We start from the raw sequence: 22114 nt of genomic DNA on the forward strand, positions 1-22114 counted from the left end.
CTAGCCTTTGGTACTGCCTCTTGTTCTTTTTTTTTGTGGTGAATTTTTCCACCTTGTCATTTTGTCCAGATAAGAGTAGATGAAGGAGGAAGTAAAATACTAAAAGGGTGGCAACCACCCCAGGAAAATATGCTTTAGCAAATCAGAAGAGATCCCGAATCGTGAGGGGGGAGAAAGGGGATAAAAAGAGGTTCAGAAAGAAGAAAGAAAAAAAAAAAAGAAAGAAACAATTAAGAAAAGAAAACCAATAAAGAAAAAATATAAAAAGGAAAAAAAAATATATATGTATATTAGATAAACTAGTTAAAAGACGTTAAAAAAGAAAAGGGTAAAAGTTAAAAAAATTTAGCAGAAGATGAAAAATAAATTGAAAAAGAAAAAAAAATTAAATTAACTGCAAGGCTAAAGAATCATGGGGAGAAAGCCATGAGTTCCGTGCTTTGCTTTCTCCTCCTTTGGAATTCCGCTGCTCTCCTTGGTATTGAAACTGTACTCCTTGGTAGGTGAACTTGGTCCTGGCTGGGCTTCTTGTTGATCTTCTGGGGGAGGGGCCTGTTGTAGTGATTCTCAAGTGTCTTTGCCCCGGGCGGAGTTGCACCGCCCTTACCAGGGGCTGGGCTGAGTAATCCGCTCGGGTTTGCTTTCGGGAGCTTTTGTTCCCTGAGCGCTTTCCGTAGAGTTCCGGAGGGCGGGAATGAAGATGGCGGCCTCCTGGTCTCCGCCCCGGAGGAGTCGAGAGCCCGGGGCCCCACTCCTCCGTGCGCCCTCAGAGAACAGCGCCGACTTACTCCCGTCACCCTGCCTCCGGCCGCGCTCCGAGCTGACCGAGCCTGCGACCGGTTCAAGGTAACCCCGAGCTTAGAGCTTACTCCTCGGCTCTGTCTCTGTAGCCGGCTTCCCCGTTCTAATACCTGTAAGCTAAGCGACACTCAGACACCCCCGATCCTTCTGTGACCCTGCGGGACCTGAGGCCACGCTGACCCTGCGTGGGCTTCACCCCCGTTAAGCCTCTGGAGCGATGTCCCTCAGCGGAACAGACTTTTAAAAGTCCCGATTTTGTGCTCCGTTGCTCCGCCGCTTGCCGTGAGCCGGCCCCTCCCCCCGCGGTCTATCTTCCCGTCGCTTTGGATTCACTTCTCCGCCAGTCCTACCTTTCAGAAAGTGGTTGTTTTTCTGTTTCTAGAGTTGCTGTTCTTCTTCTCTTCAATCTCCCGTTGGATTTGTAGGTGTTTGCAATCTTTAGATAAGCTATCTAGCTGATCTCCCGCTACCTGAAGTAGTCTCAGCCTGCTACTTCTCCGCCATCTTGACTCCTCCCCCTCCCTGGGATTTTCTATCTAGACAATCCTGTCATCTGCAAATAAGGGCAGTTTAATTCTTTGATTTGTATTCATTTGATTTCCTTTTCTTGACTTACTGCATTGGCTAGAAGTTCTAGCACTATGTTGAATAGGAGTGGTAGAGTGGACATTCTTGGGGCACCTGGGTGGCTTGATCATTAAGTGTCTCCTTTCTGCTCGGGTCACGATCCCAGGGTCCTGGGTTTGAGCCCCCTGTCAGGCTCCCTGCTCAGCGGGAAGCCTGCTTCACCCTCTCCCACTCCTCCTGCTTGTATTCCCTTTATTGCTGTTTCTCTCTGTCAAATAAATAAATGAAATCTTAAAAAAAAAAAAGTGACCATCCTGCCTAGTTTCCAGTCTCTAGGGGAAAGTATTCAATATTTCTCCATTAAATATACTAGCTATAGGTTTTTGTTTGTTTGCAAATGCTCTTTTTTTTTTCAAGTTGAGAAAGTGGCCCTCTATTCCTATTTTTCTGAGTTTTTTTTTTTTTAATCATAAATGGGTATTAAATTTGTCAAATGCTTTTCCTGCATAGATTGATATGATTGTGTGATTTTTCTTCTTTAGCCTATCAATAAAGAGTTCATTGACTGATTTTTTTGAGTGATCTTTGAATATTGAACTAGCTTTCCATCCCTGGAATAAACAGCATTCTATTGTGGTATAATTCCATTTTACATCTTGCTGAATTCTATTTACTAATATTTTGCAAAGGACTTTTATGACTCTGCTCCTGAAGGGTGTTAATCTGTAGTGTTCTTGTGCACTGTCTCTGTCTGGTTTGCTGTCAGGGTAATACCAGCTTCTTGAATCAGTAAGGGTTTCTTCCTCTTCCCTTTTTCTTGGAAAGATTGTACAGAATTAGTGTTAATTCATTTTTAAACATTTGGCAGAATTCTCCAGTGAAATCTCCCAGGACTTTGAGATGGTCTTTTTCAGAGTTCTATTTTCTCTTAACTAATTTATTTATAAATTTTAATTCCAGTATAGTTAACATACAGTGACAGTGTTTTAGGTTTTTTGTTTGTTTTAGTTTTAAAATTATAGATTCAATGTCCTTAACAGTTACAGCGCTATCCAAATGATTTATATTGAGTGATTTGAGGTAATCTGAGTTTTTGAGGAATTGTTCCATCTTTAAGTTGTCAAATTTAGATGTGTAGATTTTATCCTCTTATAGTCCTTTTGAAGTCTGCAAAGTTTGTAATGATATCTTTGTTTCATTCTTGATATTGTTTGTTTGTGTCTTCTTTCTGTTTCTTTGTTAGTCTTGCTAGAGGTTTGTCAATTTTATTGATCTTTTCAAAGAACAAGCTTTTGCTTTCATTGATTTTCTCTACTCTTTTCTGTTTTTAATTTTATTTATTTCTGTTCTTAATCTTTATTCTTTCCTCCCTTCTACTTGCTTTAGATTTATTCTTCTATTCTTTTACTATGCTCTTGAGGTAGGATCTTAGATTTAAAGATTTTCCTCTATAATGTAAGCATTTAGTGCTATTAATTTCTCTTCTGCATTCCTTAGGCTCTGTCCCAAGGATTTTTATATGTTTTCATTTTTGTTCAGTTCAATATGTATTTTGATTTCCTTTTAGAAATGTGTGCTTTTGTTTCTAAGTGTTTAGAGAGTTTTCTGTTATCCTTTGGTTACTGATTTCTAGCCTGATCACATTGTGGTAAAAAATACACTATGATTTCAATTTTTCAAAATGCACTGTTGTAAGGCCTAGAATAAGGTCTATCTTGTATATGTTTATGGATGCTTGAAAGTATATGTATTCTGCTCCTGGTGCACCTTCTATAGATATCAATTAGATCCTGTTGCTGATGGTGTTGCTGAATTCTTCTGTATCCTTGCTGATTTTCTGAGTAGGTGTTCTGTCAATGTGGACAGAGGGGTGTTAAAGTCTCAAACTATGAGTCCATTTGTCTATTTTTTCTTTCGGTTTGTGCTTCACATATGTTACAGCTCTGGAGCTTGGTACACACACACTTAAGATTGTTTTGTCTTCCTGATGGATTGACCCTATTATCATTACATAATATCCCTCTGCATCTCTTGTAATTTTCTTTGCTCTGAAATTTACTTTATCAGTTATTAATATAATCACACTAATATTCTTTAGATTAAATTTACATCTTCCAATCTCTTTCAATTGGCATATTTAGGCAATTTACATGTAATGTAATTAATGCAATTACTGATATATTAGAGCTTAAATCTGCCCTTTATTTTTTATTTTCTGTTTGGGGTTTTTTTTTTTTTGGCTTCTCTGTTACATATTTCCTGCTTTCTTGTGGGTTACTTGAACATTTTTTAGAATCATTTTTTATTTACCTATAGTTTTTTGTTTTATGTTTTTTAAATATCTCACTGTATACCTGTTTCAGTGGTTCCTCTAGGGATTACACTATATATACATGTAACATCACAGTCTACTGGTATGGACATTTTATCAGTTCATGTGAAGTATAGAAACCTTATTTCCCTCTATGTCCCTTAACACTTTCCTTATAATGGTCTTATGTATTTCTCTTATACACATTTAGAACTATATCAGATAATGCTAAGAGTTTTTGCTTCAACCATCAAACATAATTTAAAAAAATCAAAAGAAAAATGTGTCATACTCACATGTGTATTCTTTCCATTTTTTCTTTCTCCTGAAGTGAAGGTCCAAAGTACTTCCTTTTATCATTTATTTTCCATCTAGAAATCTTCCTTTAGCCATTCTTTTAGGATTGGTCTGCTAGAACAAATTTTCTTAGTTTTCCTTCATCTTAGAATATCTTGCTTTCCCCTTCAATCTTGAAGGATATTTTCACTGGTAATAGGATTCTGGATTGATAGTTCTTTTCTTCTTGTACTTGAAAAATGTTGTGCCACTTTCTTCTGGCTTTCATGGTTTCTGATGAGAAATTCAGTCATTTAAATTGTTTTTCACCTATAGGTAATGTATCATTTTACTGCTTTCAAGATTTTTACTTTTTATTTTTATTTTTAGAAGTTTGATTATGTTTTTGTGTGGATTGGGTTATCCTGCTTGGGATTTTCTTGGCTTCTTCAATCTTTTGTTTAATGTCTTTTACCAAATTAGGAAAGTTTTCAATTCTTCAAGTACTTTCAGTAGCATCCTCTTTCCCCTTTCTTTCCAGTACTACAATTTAAGACTTTCATTATAGTCCCACGGGTCCTTGAAGCTCTGTTCATTGTTTTCCCCTGATCTGTTTTCTCCTTATTGTTAGATTGGGTAATTTCTATCATTTCTTTCAAGTTTATGAATTCTTCTATTCTCCCCATTTTGCTATTGAGTCCATCCAGTGAGCTTTTTATTTTTCTTATTGTGTTCTTCACTTCTAAGTTTCTATTTCTTTTTCTTTACATCTTCCATTTCTTTGCAGAGGCATCCCATTTCTTCTAAAAATAGAGTGAAACTATTCTTTGTGTGCTTCAATCATGTTCATAATTGTTCACTGAAGTCTTAACAGCTGCTTTAAATTGTCTCTCAGAATATGCTAATATTTCAATTGTCTCAATGTTGTCATCTATGGATTATCTCTTTTCATTCAAGTTTAGACTTTCTTGATTTGTGGTATGATGAGTAATTTTCTGTTGAAACCTGGGCATTTTAAGTATTATCTTATGAGACTGGATATTATTTAAACTTCTGTTTTAGTTGGCTTTTCTGGTGACAGAAATGGGATGACTTTTTTCTGTCAGCTGAGGGTACACATCTAGGTTCTCCACTTCTTGGCCTTCCAATATCCAACTGAGGGCAAGGCTCCTCACTGCTCCTGGTCAAGGGTGGGCACTCCAGTTCCTCACTCAGCTTTTGCTAATAACATCCTGGTGGTAGGAGTGCTTGTTTTTGCTTCCCATTTGTCCTACTTACTGCTGGGTAGTTGTGAAAGTCCTGACTCTCCAATGGGTCTTCTCTAATAACAGACCAACAGAGAGGAGAAGGGTACTTTTGTTGGGTGGGAGACAGGAATACAAGCTCCTCATGTGGTCTTCATTATAGGTGGAGTTTTGTTACTCCTGGAAGGGTTGAAAGTCCAAGCATCTGACATAGCTTTCTCTGTACCACCTCAGCCAAGGGGTTGGGGTACATAACTGCAGCCTGATAAGGGTGGGTGTCTAGGATCCTCACTCATCACTGGCTGGTGGGGTAGAGCCATAGTTTTTACTGTGATGTTTGGCTAGAATAGAACAGTTACTGTCTTTTTGTTTTTCTAGACTGCCCCTTTTCTGCTTCTTAGGCTAGACAGAACAGTCTTTTGCTGGAGATGTTTCTGTTTGTACCCACTGGTGTTTCTGGATTGCCAGCTTCTTTGGCTCCAAGTCTGGGATATATGAGGCAAGAAGAAAACCCAAGGAACTCACCTATTCTTACTTGGGTTCCTAGGTCTCTAGCTGCTATACCTTCTTATTTCTAACTTTTCAGAGTCTCCCAGTTTTCTTATGTTTGTTTCACATATGATATCCGACAGTTTTAGTTGTACTTAGCAGAGGGAATAAGGAAGAGTATACACGTTCCATCCTTCCAGAAGCAGAATTCCACTTGAATTTAAATGTATTGTTTTATCAAACTCTCAGAACAATGCCATGAAGGTGATATTATACCCACTTTTCAGATGAATACACTGAGGTTCAGATGTTATTCATCTAGTGAGTGGTATAAAGATAATTAGAAGATAAATGAAGAAAGAGTGAATTGAATAATACAAGTGGGGGGAAAATAGCTCAACCCCTTCTTGTTTGTTGTTTTGTTTTTTCTAACTGCATCTTGGTCATTTAAAGAGGAAGAAGGAAAGGGGTGGGGACATGTAGCAGGATCCTTTTGATTCCAGGCTGTAGTACTTCAGTTTCTTTAGCCCTGGTAGGTCTATTCCTATCTCCCACCAAGATATTCTCTCTGGCAAGGGACACCCTCACCACCCTCACCTCTCTCCCACCTTCCTCCCTTTCTGCTACTCCATGCTCTGTTACTCTCAATTGCGTCAATGGCTTATTTTCTGAGCCCTTTCTCTTTCAGCCAAAGGCACTTGCCTCTTTATGAAGTAGACAAAGAATCCCTCAGTGAAAGACTGAAGAGAGGCTTGAGTTAGTGGCTCCTTCTTTGGGTACCTTAGGTGATTTCCCCTAGCAGGCCACTTTGCGCATTTATGGCCCGGGAAGAACAAATATAGGCCTCTGGTCCAGCTTCCCACTTTTAATCCTCAGCTTCATCCTACATGGAAAGGGGCCTTGCAAGGTCCAAATCTCATGCACACCACCCCCCATGAACTGCTCTCTCTGCAGCCCAGTCTGTCCTGGGACTTAGGGAAGAGACCCAAGCATGACTTGGGAGGGAGCATTCTGGGGGTCTCCTGTATCCAGAAAGGGAAGGTATAGGCTCCAACAAGGGCATCTAAATAGCTAAATAGCCCTATGAGCCCTTTGCAGAAAGGCATGCAGTTGGAATTTAGTCCAAATAGGGCCCATGGCCTTTCTATTCAAAGGCTGGTTTATAAACCAGCAGCATCAGCACCACCAGGGAAATTGTTAGAAATTGAGACTCTCAGGCCCAACCACACAGCTACTGAACCAGAATATGTTAAACAAGATCCCCAGATGATTTGTATTTTAAGTGTTAGAATTTGAGAAATCATATTCTGATGCAGGTGCCTAGATGCTCCAAGATTGGAACAATATTGCCTTATGGGGGTAAGAAGGGACAGGAGTTGCTTGTCTTATGACTAGTATTTTATAAGCCCATTTATAAATAATGGGAGATTTCCCATATAAAATCTCCCATTTTATATGGGAGAATCTAGACTTTGCCTAGCCTAAGAGAAAGAGAGAGGGAGATTTTCCAGTAGTTCTTCAACCCTTTATTGCCTTGGGAAGGGAAGGGAAATTTCAATGGATCCTAACTCCCACCTCACAAACCTTTTATGTATGTATTCTCAGGCAAATGACTTCTCCCACACTCTCATGCTTTTTCTCCATACAATAAAGAAGCTAAATCAGATGATCTCTCTCTAACCCTCCCTCCAGGGAAGCAAAACATCCTTGAATGGGAAGCAGCATAAAACTTTGAAAACAGCATGCATCTTAGAGGCAGTCTGAGCCTATTTCATATTATGTCTCTACCATAAATTCCTCATGTGACCTTGTACAACTCAACATCTCTGGTCCTCAGTTTCTTGTCTCAAAAAGTGGGCTAATAAAACTGCTGTATCAGCAGGGATGCACACAGAGAACCTACTACTGAACTGTGACCCATAGTATATGTTCACAAAATACTAATGTTTATTCCAGCACAAATGTTCATGCCTTTTGTAGAGAACCAACTGATCCTACAGGCAGAACAAAGACACAGAAACTGTAGAAATGTTATGAGTCCCTGCTTCTTCATTTTGTTACCTGACAGGGTTTCTTTTCTTCATAGAAAAGTCTGAGCTTTGTCGGCAATACCAGAGGCGGGAAGATTTAGCTCTGAACCAGTGGTCAGATCCATTAAATGAATTCTCTGTTCCTATTCAGACTAAACAGAGGGACCTAATTCTCATAGTCTGTTATCTCCCTCTCCACATACGGAGTTACCAGGGGAGTTCAAGAAAAACACCACAAGAAGAGAGATGAAGTTTCTATAGGAGAAGGAAGAAAAATGGATTATTGTATCTTGATTTTCCCTCCCACGTATCTACAGAAGGCAAGGCATCTAAGTAGATTGGTGAAGGAGAGAATAGAAGAGGTAGAGAGAAGGCAGCACTAGGAGTTGTGAGATAGCATTGATGCCCAACTGGATTTATTTATAGTTTTAAGAGACCAGGCAGGGGAAAAAAAAAGAAAGAAATGAGATGGTAGAGCAGCATGGCTTTGAATTTTTAAACTTATAGTTAGCTAGAGGGAAAATACCATTTTTGCCACATTTTCATTCCACACAGGGTTACAATATTAATTGGCTTAGCAGACTTACAATCAGCAATTTCTTTTGCGGTGCACAGGTTAATGGAGTTGCCAGAGTGTTTCAGATATGAAATTGTTGCCTCATAATTATGTGGCTCTTCAAATTCAGCACTGAGAAACATGGAGAAAAAGGTTACTTAAAATAAAACATTGCTTTAAACATATTTTAAAACTTTTTGTATTTTTTCTTCATTAGAGAAGTAATATGTTTGACAAATATGGTGATTTAAACAGATATGGACGACATTGCCCCTACTCTAAACATATAGAAATTCTGAAAAATACAACAACACAAAGAATTATATGAAAAATACATAACTCATCTATAGAAATCAATAAAGTCTCCAGGTGCCAGATATAGGGAGGAAAGCAAAACTAAACATGTAAGTGAGAATTACATGCAAAGGAAAAGTGAGACAGATAAAGAAAAATCTTAATGACTGGATGGCTGAGGATTTACTTTGAGTCAGGAGTTAATTCTGAGCCACAGGCCTTAACTGAATGGGAAGCTAGAACCAAGCTATCAGCATAAAGTTCAGAGTCACAAAATTCCTTTTGATCTATAAAATGAATTGTAAAAGATACGTGTACACTTTCCCAGGGAATAACAGGGAAGCTTAGTATACAGCTATGACTGCTGGAGCTAAAAGAATCGCCCATGAGAAATCAGGAACTTGAAAGCCAAGTATAGGTGGGGCTCTAAATGTACACTGTGTATTTCAGAGACACAGAGACAAAACGGTGCTTGTAATCTAACCACTGTAAAGTAAATCTGAAATCATTCTGTAAAGCTGCTTATAACCCAAGACACGTATGGTAGGCAAAAGAAACAATTTCCACTTAAATCAAGCTTATAGTAAAAAAAGAAAAGTAAACCACATAGAGATGAGCTACCACACATAGTCAGATGATATAACAGAATGACAGGATTCAGTAACAGAATGACATGAAAGTGACTTTAAAATAACTATTTTTTTAAATGTTCAAAGAAATAAAAGAATGAAATCCATTAGGTAAAAAACAAAACAAACAAACAAACAAAAAACACTTTCAAGAGTGTGAAAAAAGAACATAGATTTAGGGACAAGAGAAAGGAGTACAGAAATCATTAGTTCTTATAATAAAAAAAAATTAATGTAGAGGTTGAAAAGGAGATTAGACACAGCAGAAAAGAGAACTGGGGAATTACTTAGATCTAAGGAAGACACCCAGAATGTAGCATGGAGAAATGAAGAGATGCAAAATATTAAAAGAGAAGTTAACAGTGGGGAAGACAGACAGGGCTCTCAACAGCTTAGTGACCAAACTTTGAGGGTGTGCTCACAATAGGGAAAGTGGGTCATTGCAACAAGCTGGTCTGAAGGCAATCACAGCTCAGATGCAACAGTGAGGCCCACACAGCCCTGGAATGCCTGGTTCTTGTGACCCAGAGGGATTGTGCTACAGGACATAATTGGACCTCTTGTACACAAGGCCACTACTTTTAAGACCAGGAGATGTAGCTGACCTCCTTAATATACAGAAACAAACAGGGAGTTAGATAAAATGACACAGAGAAATACTTCCCACATATAAGAATAAGACAAAAATCACAGCAGAAGAGCTAAATGAAACTGAGATAAACAGTATGTCTGATAAAGAATTCAAAGTAATGGTCATAAAGACATTCACTGGACTTGAGAAAAGAGTGGATGGTCTCAGTGAGAACTTCAATAAAGAGGTAAAATATATATAAAAAAGAACCAGTCAAAGATGAAGAATTCTATAACTGAACTACATGAGAAATACATGAGAGGAGGGACATCTGGGTGTTTCAGTTGCTTAAATGTCTGACTCTTGATTTCAGCTCAGGTCATGATCTCAGGATTGTGAGATTGAGCCCTACAGTGGGCTTCACACTGGGCACAGAGCCTACTTAGGATTCCCTCTCTCCCTCTCCCTCTGTCCTTCACCTCCTTAAAAAAATACATGACAGGAAATCCACAACAGATTAGAGGACATAGAAGAAAAGATCAGCAATCTGTAAGAGAGGATGATAGAAAGCACCCAAGCTGCATGGCAAAAAGAAAAAAAAAATTAAAAATGGGAATAGATTAAGGAAACTCAGTGCCATAATCCAGTGCAAAAAAGACCCCACATTAAAGGGGTCCCAGAAGGAGTAGGAAAGAGAAAAGGAGAGGCAAAAACTTATTTGAAGAAATAATAGCTGTAAACTTCCTGAATCTGGGGAATTATACAGAAATCCAGATCCAGAAGGCAAAGAGAGACTCTAGCAAAATCAACCCAAGGAGGTCTACACCAAGGCGCATAATAATTAAAGTGGCAAAAAGTAATGATAAAGAGAGAATTTTAAAGGCAACAAGAGAAAAGATTTACATACAAGGGAAACCCCATAAGGCTATTAGCTGATTTTCCAGCAGGTATTTTATAGGCCAAAAAGAATGGGATGATATATCAAACTACTGAAGAAAAAAAAAAAAATCCTGCAACCAAAAATAACATACCCATCAAGGTTCTCATTCAGAATAGGAGAGGCAAAAAATTTCTCAAACAAAAGTTAAAGGAGTTCATCACCACTAAACCAGATTTATAAGAAATATTAAAGGGAATACTTCCAGAGCAAAGAAAAGGCCATGAATAGAACAAAATCATTAATGGAAAAAAATTCACAGGTAAAAGCAACATAGAGTGAAGGTACTAGATTAATCACTGATAAAGCCAATATGGAGATTAAAACACAAAAGTAGTAAAATCAATTATATCTACAAATGATAGTCAAGAATACATAAAAAAGATGTAAAATATGGTATCATATACAAAAAACATGGAGTGGGAGTAAAAATTTAGTGCTTTTAGAATGTGTTTAAACTTCAGTGACCATCAACTTAATAAAGACTTGTATATACATAAGATGTTATATATGCACCCAATGGTAACCACTAATAAAAAAACCTTTAACATGTAAAAAAAAAAAAAAAAAAAAAAAAAAAAAAAAAGAAAGGAATTTAAGTAAGACACTAAATAAAGACGTCAAATCACAAGGGAAAAGAGTAAGAGAAGAAATAGGGAACAAAGAATTACACATACACACAGAAACCAATTAATACAATGACAGTAAGTACATACCTATCAAAAATTACTTTAAATGTAAATGGACCAAATGCTTTGATCAAAAGACACAGGTTGACTGAATGGATATAGAAATAAACCATGTATATACTTTCTATAAGAGATTCATTTCAGTTCTAAAGACACATACAGACTGAAAGTGAAGGTCTAGAAAACATATACCATTTAAATGAAAGTGGAAAAAAAAAAAAAAAAGAAGCCAGGGCTGCAATACTTATATGAGACAAAATAAACTTTAAAACAAAGACTTGCAAAAGACAAAGAAAGGCACTACATAATGATAAGAGGATCAACCCAACAAGAGGATATAACAATTATAAATATCTATGTACCCAACATTGGAGCACCTAAATAAACAAAGCAAATATTAACAGACTTAAATGTAGAAATTGAGAGTAATACAATATTAGGGGACTTCAGCACCCACTTGCATCAATGGACAATCCTACAGACAGAAAATCAACACGGAAATAGTAGTTTTGAAGCACACATTAGACCCAATGGACCTAAAAGATATATACAGAATATTCATCCAACAACAGGAGAATACACACTCTTTTCAAGTGCTCATGGAACATTCTCTAGGACAGATCACAGTGGGCCACAAAAGAAGTCTCAATAAATTTATGAAAACTGAAATCATACCAAGGATCTTTTTGAACCACAACAATATAAAACTACAAATCAATTTTAAGAAAAAATCCGGAAGGAACACAACTATAGGAGGCTATGTAATATGCTACTAAAGATTGAATGAGTCAAACAAGAAATAAAGGAAAAAATTTAAAAAATACACAGAGATAAATGGAAATGAAACACAATGGTCCAAAATCTTTAGGATGCAGCAATAGAGGCCTACCTCAAGAAACAAGAAAAAAATCTCAAATAAATGACCTAACTTTACTCCTAGAAAAGGTAGGAAAACAACAAACAAAGCACAAAGTTAGTAGAAGGAAGGAAATAATAAAAATTAGAGCAGAAGTAAATGAACTTGAGACAAAAAAACAAACACAATAAAAAAGACTGATGAAACAAGAAGCCAGTTCTTCAAAATGATAAAATTGATAAGCCTTTAGCCAAGTTTCACAAGAAAACTGTAGGAGTTAAGTAAATATAATCAGAAATGGAGGAGTAAGATCTGACAGTACAGAAATACAAAGGATGATAAGAGACCATTATGAACAATTTTATGTCCAAAAAATTGGACAACTAGAATAAGGTCCTAGAGATATGTCATCTTCAGGAACTAAATTAGGATGAATTACAAAAGTTGAACAGGCTGATTACTAGTAATCAGTAATCAATATTGAATCAGTAATCAAAAACTCCCAACAAACAGAAGTCTAAGATCAGATAGTTTCAAGGTAAATTCTACCAAATACTTAAAGAAGAGTTAATATCTATTTTTCTCAAGCTATAACAAAAAAACAGAAGAGAAAGTAAACTTCCAATTAATTAATTAATTAATTAATTTTTTAAGATTTTACTTATTTGACAGAGAGAGATCACAAGTGGGCAGAGAGGCAAGCAGAGAGAGAGAGAGGAGGAAGCAGGCTCCCTGCAGAGCAGAGAGCCCGATGCAGGACTCGATCCCAGGACTCTGAGATCATGACCTGAGCTAAAGGCAGAGGCTTAACCACTGAGCCACCCAGGTGCCCCTAAACTTCCAATTTAATTCTATGAGGTCTGATACCAAAACCAAACAAAGACACTACTAAAAAAGAAAACTACAGGCCCATATTTCTGATATACCAAAAATAGTCAACAAAATACTAACAAACCAAATTCAACAATACACTTTAAAAAAAATCAAGATCAAGAAGGATTTATTCCAGGATGCAAGTGTGGTTCAATATTTGGAAATCAATCAGTGTGATACATCACTTTAATAAGAGAAAGGATAAAAACCTTATGATCATTTCAACAGAAGCAAAATAAAAGGACATTTGAAAAAATACATCCAAAAAATAAGAAAACATACATCTATTTATGACAAAAAAAAATCTCAACAAAGTGGGTTTAGGGGTAACAGACCCGAACATATAAAGGCCACATATGAAAAACAGCTAACAGTATATTCAAAAGTGAAAAACTGAAACTTTTCCTCTAAGATCAGGAAGAAGACAGGGATGTCTTCTTTAACTATGTTTACTCAATACAGTACTGGAAATCCTAACCACAGCAATCAGGTAAGAAAAAGAAATAAAAGGCAATCTAAATTGGTAACAAAGGACTAAAACTGTAATTATTTGCAGAGGACATGATACTATATATAGAAAACCCCGAAGACTCCACCAAAAAATTATTCAAACTGATAAATGGTTCAGTGAAGTTGCAGGATACAAAATAAGTATACAGATATCTGTTGCATTTCTAGACACTAATAATGACATAGCAGAAAGAGAAATCAATAATTCCATTTACAGTTGTACCAAAAAGAATAAGCCTAGGAATAAATTCAACCAAGGAGATGAAGACCTGTACCTGAAAACTAAAAAACACTGATGAAAAAGATAGAAGATGAGACAAATGGAAAGATATACTATGCTCATAGGTTGGCAGAATTCATATTGTTAAAATGTTCATACTATGCAAAGCAATTGAGATTCAACGCTATCTCTATCAAAAGACCAATATTGTTTTTCATAGAATTAGAATAATTGTTTATAAATTAACATAATGCATGTAAAATATTTATAGCATGTAGAATATGTAAATGATAAAATTTATATGAAATCATAACAGACCTCAAATATCCAAAGCAATCTTAACAAGAATAAAGCTAAAGGTATCGCAATCCCCAATTTCAAGATATATAATAAAACTGTAATAATCAAGAAAATGTGGAGCTGGCACAAAATTAGACACCTAGATCAAGAGAACAAGACAGAAAGGCCAGAAATAAACCCATGCTTACACAGTCAGTTAATCTAGGACAAAGGAGGCAAGAATATCCAATGCGGAAAAGACAATCTATTCAACAAATGGTGCTGGGAAAACTGGACAGCTGCATACAAAAGAATGAAACTGGACAACTTGCTCACAACATACACAAAAATAAACTCAAATGGATTAAAGACCTAAATGTGAGACCTGAAACTATAAAACTCCTAGAAGAAAACACAAACAGTATCCCTTTGATGTTGGCCTTAGCAATATATTTATGGATAGGTCTCCTCATGTAAGAGAAAAGCAAAAATAAACTATGTTGCTGCATCAAAATGAAATGCTCTTGCACAACAAAGGAAACCATCAACAAAACAAAAAGGCGGGGAGAAGATATTTGCAAATGACATATCTGATAAGGGTTAATATCCAAAATATATAAAAATCTTATACACATCAACACTGAAAAAATAATCCAATTTAAAATTGGGCAAAGAGGGGTGCCTGGGTGGCTCAGTTGGTTAAGCATTTCTCCTTAGAATAGGTCATGATCCTGGGGTCCTGGGATAAAGTCCTGCTGCTGGTCCCCCTGCTTCTGCTCTCTCATTTGTGCTCTCTCTCTCAAACAAATAAATAAAGTCTTAAAAAAAAAATAGGCCAAGGACCTGAACAGACATTTTTTCAGAGAAGACATACAGATGGCCAACAGACATATGAAAAGATGTTCCACATCACTCATCATCAGGGAAATGCAAATTAAAGCCATGATGATATATTACTTTATACCTGTCAGAATGGCTAGAACCAAAAAGTCAAGAAATAACAAGTGTTTGCAAGGATGTAGAGAAAAAGGAACCCTCATGTACTGTTGGTAGAAATGTAAATTGGTATGATCAGTGTGGAAAAAGGCATGGAGGTCCCTCAAAAAATTAAAAATAGAATTCCCAGACAATGCAGTAATTCCACCACTAGGTATTTACTCAAGGAAAATGAAAACACTAATTTGAAAAGGTATACACACCCTTACGTTTATTGCAGTATTATTTAAAATAACCAAGTCATGAAAGCAGCTCAAGTGTCATCAGTAGAGGAATGGATAAAGAACAAGTGGTATACATACACAATGGAACATTACTTACCTATAAAAAAGAATACAATCTTGCCATTTGTGGCAACATGCATGGACCCAGAGGGTATAATGCTAAGTGAAATAAGTCAAAGACAAAGACAAATGCCATATGATTTCACTTAAGTGTGGCATCTAAAAAACAAACAAATGTACAAAGAGGAAACAGACTCATAAATACAGAGAACTGGTGGTTACCAGAGGGATGGTTGGCAGGAGAATGGGTAAAACAGGTGAAAGGGATTAAGAGGTACAAACTTTCAGTTGTAAATAAATAGGTCATGGAGATGAAAAGTATAGCATAGGAAATACAGTTAATAATATTGTAATAACAGTATGGTGAGAGATGGTGACTACACTTATTGTGGTGAGCACTGAATAACATGGAATTGTTGAATCAGTATATTGTGTACCTGAAACTAATAAGACACTGTGTGTTAATTATATTTTAATTAAAAAAAGAAATGGTGATCAAATAAATTAATAAAGCTATTGGTAAATATAAGTACATATCAACTGTAAAAATGACTAACTTGTAGAAGTTTAAAAATAAGATGGAATTAAAAATATTAAATAACAATATGAAAGATAGTGGAAGAGGGCTGTAAGCGTTATTCTCACAGCTTTGTATCATTTAAGAGCAAGAGAAAGATTTTGACTAACATTAGACTTAGTTAATTGGATGTCAAAATTTAACTGTAACCACTAAAAAGAATAGAAATAGAGTGTTTAACTTCTCAGCTGGTAGTAGGAAACTATGGAATGAGAAAACTTAAAGAAGGCAGAAAAGGAAAAAATATACATGTAAAAAAATTGTAATATATTTAAAACATAAAGTATGATAAAAATTCAAATAGATCAAGAATCACAATAAATGCAGATAGATTACTTTAATAAAATAGTATCTGCATGTTGTTAAAATCTAGCTAATGCTGCCAAAAAGCACCAAGCAAACCAAAGCTCCTTTATAAATGAATGGAAAAGGAGATGCAAACAAAATACTAAACAAAAGAAATCTTAGGTCAGTTTATTAATATTAGACCATATTTCAGCATGACTGATCAAGAAAATGAGAGGAGGTACACACATATGTGCATACACACACATGCACACAAATTATAGAAAGGAAGACAACAAAACTGGACATAGATTTACGTTTTCAGAAACCTAAGAAAATGTTACAATGAGCTTTCTGTTAATAAATTTGAAAATTTGGAATGTCCCTCAGTAAAGGAATACATGAAATGTGTTATGTTCACACAAAACTGGCAAACTTATAAAATTACCCCAGCAATTAAAGAACTACATACAAAGGCTGATAGGCCAATAAAACGTTAATGAGCCTGAATCAATAGTATACACATCTACTCTCCCTCCCATTTAACTTCACACTCAATCTATCCCTCTCTTTCTCCTCCACTAAATAGTTTAATGGGCAAGTTTGAATAAGTAGTTTCAGAGAACAGAAAAAGAGAAAAGCTACCCTACTATTTTAAGAGGGCAGTATGATTTTGATATGAAAACTACAACAAGACCAAAAAGAAAAAAATATAGCCCAATCTCACTTAAAACATTTAGCCCAAATCCACTAAATGCTAAAAAAAAAAAAAAAAAAAAGATTTAATCAGTAATAAAATTAACCCAAGAAAAACTAAAATTTATTTCAAGGTATCAATGATGGCATGAGAAAATCTACCATTGCAACTACTTACACTGAAGCAATAAGAGAAAAACAGATTATTTTAATAAATACAAAAAAATTCCACACAAACTCTCTTAACTAGATTAATCTCCAACAAATATCTTAATTGTGAACTCTAACAAAGAGTTAATATCTCTAACAAAGAGTTAATATCTCAGCTCCACTCAAAACTTCTGCAATAGGAAAAAAAGAAACTCATAGAAAATTGGACAAATGGATATTACAGACACCACAGGAGAGAAATTTTGAATAGCTCATAAAAATAAATTCACACCAAAAAAATTAAAAATAAATTCACAACCATGTAGTAAGCAGGGAAGTGGAATGAAGACAATGAGAATTAGTTCACACCCACCAATTTAAGAATCCCAAAGTTTGAAAATAATACCTCATTTGGTAAGAATACTGAGAAACTGGAACTTCACACTAGCTGGAGAACATAAACTGGCATGACCATTTTGGAATATAGTTTTTCAATATAGAGTAAAACTGAAGTTGTTTACTATTGTTTAGGAGTTTTATTTCTAAGAAAATAACCTAGGGAAACCTGGTTACACATATATGAGATAATTATTATAGCATCATTTGAAAGGGTGAACATTCAAAACAACTGGAATGTCCCTTGGTAAAGGAACCCATGAAATGTGTTATGTTCATATGATGGAATGTCTACAATATGCAATTATATTGAATAAACTAGACTCATGCATCAATGTAGATAGAATATGAAAGCACAGCTCTGGGAAAAATCATATAATAGGTTAATAAGATGCCATTTATTAAAGAATGTAAAATACTGTATCATTAACAAATATGAATTTGTAGTTAAAGTAAAAGATATACACTAAATGGATACATTCTTATATCCATATTACAATTTGCTGCTGGGAGGGAGGAGAATGAGATTAGGGAGTGAAATGAAGGGGACTTCATTTGTATTTGTAGCAAATGGAAAATCACTATTTCACTAAATGTGGAGCATAGGAGAGAAAAGAATCACCTGTGATCTTCCTACCTTAACACAAGTGAGGTCTTAGTATTTTTGTATTCTTCCTGATTTTTTCCATTTATTGGTATATTTGTCTACTTGCAGTTACAGACAATGAAGAGGCTGGAGTTCTCTCTTGTCCCCCTCTTCCCCATTTATTATTACAAGCACATTCTATCCAATTGTTTTCCCTCATTTGACCAGCTTGGGTATTTTCAGATTTTTTAAAAATCATATTCTTTAAAGATGTATGAATAGTTCATTTTGCTGAAAAGGAAAAATTATGAACTCTAATGCATCAGTAATTTCTCCTCTATTTTGTTTCCCTCCCCTATCATAAAGTAATTGAGAGAAACTTTCTTAAATTATAGACTATGCCATGTATCTCATGCTCCAATGACCTAACAATCTCATCAGGTCTATGGTAAATTAACTTTATTAATAAGAAACAATTTGTGGAAAAATTGGAAGAATATGTCTAATCAATTTCTTGGACTACTTTTGTCAGAAATGAATAAGTATCTGACTTTAGATGATCAAAAAGAATTTCAACTGAATATAAAAGAAAGCATCTTTCAGATCAATTGTCTTTACAGAGGGGTAGTCCCAGGATTAATGTTAAAAATGAAAAAAGATATTGTGGATGTATTTAAACCTCCTTTTTATACCTGAGAATATCTTTTATCCTTTTCCTGGTCCATTAAAACCAGATCTGAAATCTGCTGTGATTTAATACAGCCTGGGTCAATATAAAGAACTTGGATTGTAGAGAAGAAATAACTATGATTTAAATAAATCTTTCTGTCAATTTTTTTGTTTCCACATTTATTAAAATTTCTGTCTATAGTCTGTCTCCAGGACTATAGACATTATTGGGAGGCAGCACAGGATTATAGACAAACTTGGAACTTGGGGTCAGACAGATATAAACTTGAATCTTAGCTCTTCTACTTTCTAATTATAAAGTACTGAATAAATACCTTAATCTTAGTTTCCTACTCTATAAAACAGTAATAATAAAATCTAATTTAAAGTGTATTGTGGATATTGAATGAAATATTTGCTCTCTGCACACAAGCATTCCAATAAAGTGTGCTGGTAATATTATTATATTGGAAGACAGAAATTATAATATTAAAAAAAATGTTTTGACACACATCTAATGGGTGACTGTGATCCCTTCCAAAAACCTTGGAGGGTGGGTACTATCTTCTCAGTCTCGCTCTGCTGTGCTCCAGGCATGTGAGTATCTCTCAAAGGGGAGCTATTACACATACCTGATGCCCTGGTTTTTAGTCTAGTGCCATGGTTTTTGTGGATGCTATCCAGAAAATTCTCCTTGATCACCTGATTCTGGTAGCCAGAGGGGCTTAGTACCTGTGTCGCACAGAACTGAACAACTGGAGAGATAGTTCTTGGCAGGCTGTCACCCCTAGAGTATTATATAAACATCAGACTGAAACACAACCCCAGTCATTCTCTAAAAGAGGCCCATTTGCTTATCCTGGAGTTTCACCCTGAGGGACAGTCTTCAGGTGTGCCACATATCCAGAGGCCTATTGAAGGGCTCTCAGGGAACATAGGCCAGTGGCCACCATCTTTGTACTCTCCCTCTGCCTTGCTACTACTCACAGATGTCTTCCAGAAAGGATCTTATACACTCATCTGGTGCCTGGATTGTTCTGACTGTCACCAAGGGAACACATCCAGATTACCTAGCTCTGGTAGCCAGTGGGGCTTATGTATGTAGTCACACAAGACTGTAGATATTTGCATACTCTGAAAGCTTCTGCCAGAGGGTCTGGCTCCTAATCAGCCTGAATCTGGGTCCTGACTGAGGCTTTCTCCTTTGGGACACTGACAGTTCTTGGCATAGCCTCACTATTGGGAGTTATTAAAAATATAAAAATATAAAAATATAATAGGCTGCTTGGATGATCAGAAAAGTTTGAGAATACCAAGAGCTAGGGCCGCGAATGATAAGGTTTATTTCCTACACAAGGCCACTCCTTCAAGACTGGGTGAGGTGGCTGTTTCACCTACTATACAGAAACCAAAACAGAGAGTCAAGCAAAATGAAGGAACAGAGGAATATGTTCTAAAACAAACAAACAAACAAACAAAACAAAACTCATAAGATAAAACCATAGGAAAAACCTTCATGGAATAGAGATAAACAACCTAACTAATAAAAAGTTCAAAGTAATGGTCATAAAGATGTTTACTGAACTTAGGAGAAGAATGGATGAACTCAGGAAGAACTCCAACAAGGAGAAAATATAAATAGTACCAATGGAAGTCACAAAGTTGAAGAATACAATAACTGAGCTGAAAAGTACAGTAAAGGGGTTCAAGAGCAGAGCAGATGAAGCAAGACAAAGGATCGGTGACCTCAAAAACAAGACACTGGAACTCACTCACTCTGAGAAGTAAAAAATAAAAAGAATGAAAAAAAGTGACGAAAGCTTAAAGGACTAATAGGACAACATCAAGCTGCATTATAGTGTTCCCAGGAGAAAAGAGAGAAAGGGTCAGAAAGAAATAATTACTGAAAATTTCTCTAACCTGGAGAACATATACATACACACACACACACACACACACACACACACCTAGGAAGACTAGAGAGTTCCAAATGAAATAAGCCCAAGGAGACTCACACAAAGACACATTATAATTAATATGTTGAAAATTAAGGAAAAAGAGAATGCTGCAAACAGGAAGAAAAAAACAATTTGTTACATACAAGGAAACACACATAAAACTGAGATTTCTTCAGTAGAAACTTTGTAGGCCAGAACAGAATGGCATGATTTATTCAAAGTGCTGGAAGAAAAAAACTTCAACCAAGAATATTCCACCTGACAAAGTTAATGTTAAGAACTGAAGGGGAGATAGAATTTTCCAAACCAGCAAAAGGTAAAAGAGTTTATCACCACCTAACCAACTTTACCAAAAATGTTAAAGGAATTTCTTCATGTGAAAAGGAAGGGCACTAATTAGTAACAAGAAAATATATAAAAGTATAGGTAAAGGTAACTATATGGTAAAGATAAATCTATAATAAGGTAGTGGATTAATCACATAAAGCCAACATGAATGTTAAAAACAATCTAAAACAATTTATAAATCTAAATTGCTATATGTAAGCCTTATGGTAACCACAAAGCAAAAACCTATCATATATACAAAAAAAAAAAAAAAAAGAGGAAATCTAAGCATACCTCTAAAGAAAGTCATCAAACCACAAAAGGAAAGAGAAAGAAGGGGAGTAAAGGAAAAGGGGAAACTATAGAACACTGAAAAACCAATTAACAAAATGGCAAGAAAAACTTCTCAATAATTACTTAAATGTAAATGGGTGAAATTCTCTAATCAAAAGACAAAGAGTGGCTGAATGAATGAGAAAAGAAGACCCACCTATATGCTACCTACAAGAGACTAATCTTCTGATTTAAGGACACACAGACTGAAAGTGAAGTGTTGGAAAAAGATATTCCATGCAAATGAAAACCAAAAGAAAGTTGGGGTAGCTATACTTACATTAGACAAAACAGACTTTAAAACAAAGATTGTAATAAGAGACAAAGCATTACATAATGATAAAGGGGCCAATCTAATAAGAAGATAACAACATTTGTAAATATTTAAGCACCCAACATAGGAGCACCTTAATATAGATAGCATACATTAACAGACTTAAAGGAAGAAACAGACAGTAATACAATACTAGTAAGGGAATTTGATAACCCAATTCCACCAATGGATAGATCATTCAAACAGAAAATCAGTAAGGAAATATTGGCCTTAAATGACACATTAGACCAGATGGACTTAACTGATATAAAAGAACATTCCACTCAAAAGCAGCAGAATATACATTTTTCTCGATTGTGAATAGAACATTCTCTAGGATAGATCACATGTTAAGCCATAAAACAAGTCTTAACAAATTAAAGAATATTGAAATCATATCAAGGATCTTTTT

At 35.6% G+C, this 22114-nt stretch overlaps 1 protein-coding gene across 1 annotated transcript in view; it reads right to left on the reverse strand.

The window, feature by feature from the left end:
• The window catches only part of LOC111142828 (FYN binding protein 2), a 96612-nt gene that overhangs the window by 53249 nt on the left and 21249 nt on the right, over positions 1-22114 (reverse strand). Inside the window, 1 exon segment of the mRNA XM_022496152.1 lies at positions 8306-8406. Within this exon segment, the coding sequence (XP_022351860.1) occupies positions 8306-8406 (101 nt within the window).

This window comes from Enhydra lutris, unplaced genomic scaffold (genome assembly GCF_002288905.1).
Source record: "Enhydra lutris kenyoni isolate GAN:26980312 unplaced genomic scaffold, ASM228890v2 scaffoldscaffold9, whole genome shotgun sequence".
NCBI classification, from domain to species: domain Eukaryota; kingdom Metazoa; phylum Chordata; class Mammalia; order Carnivora; family Mustelidae; genus Enhydra; species Enhydra lutris.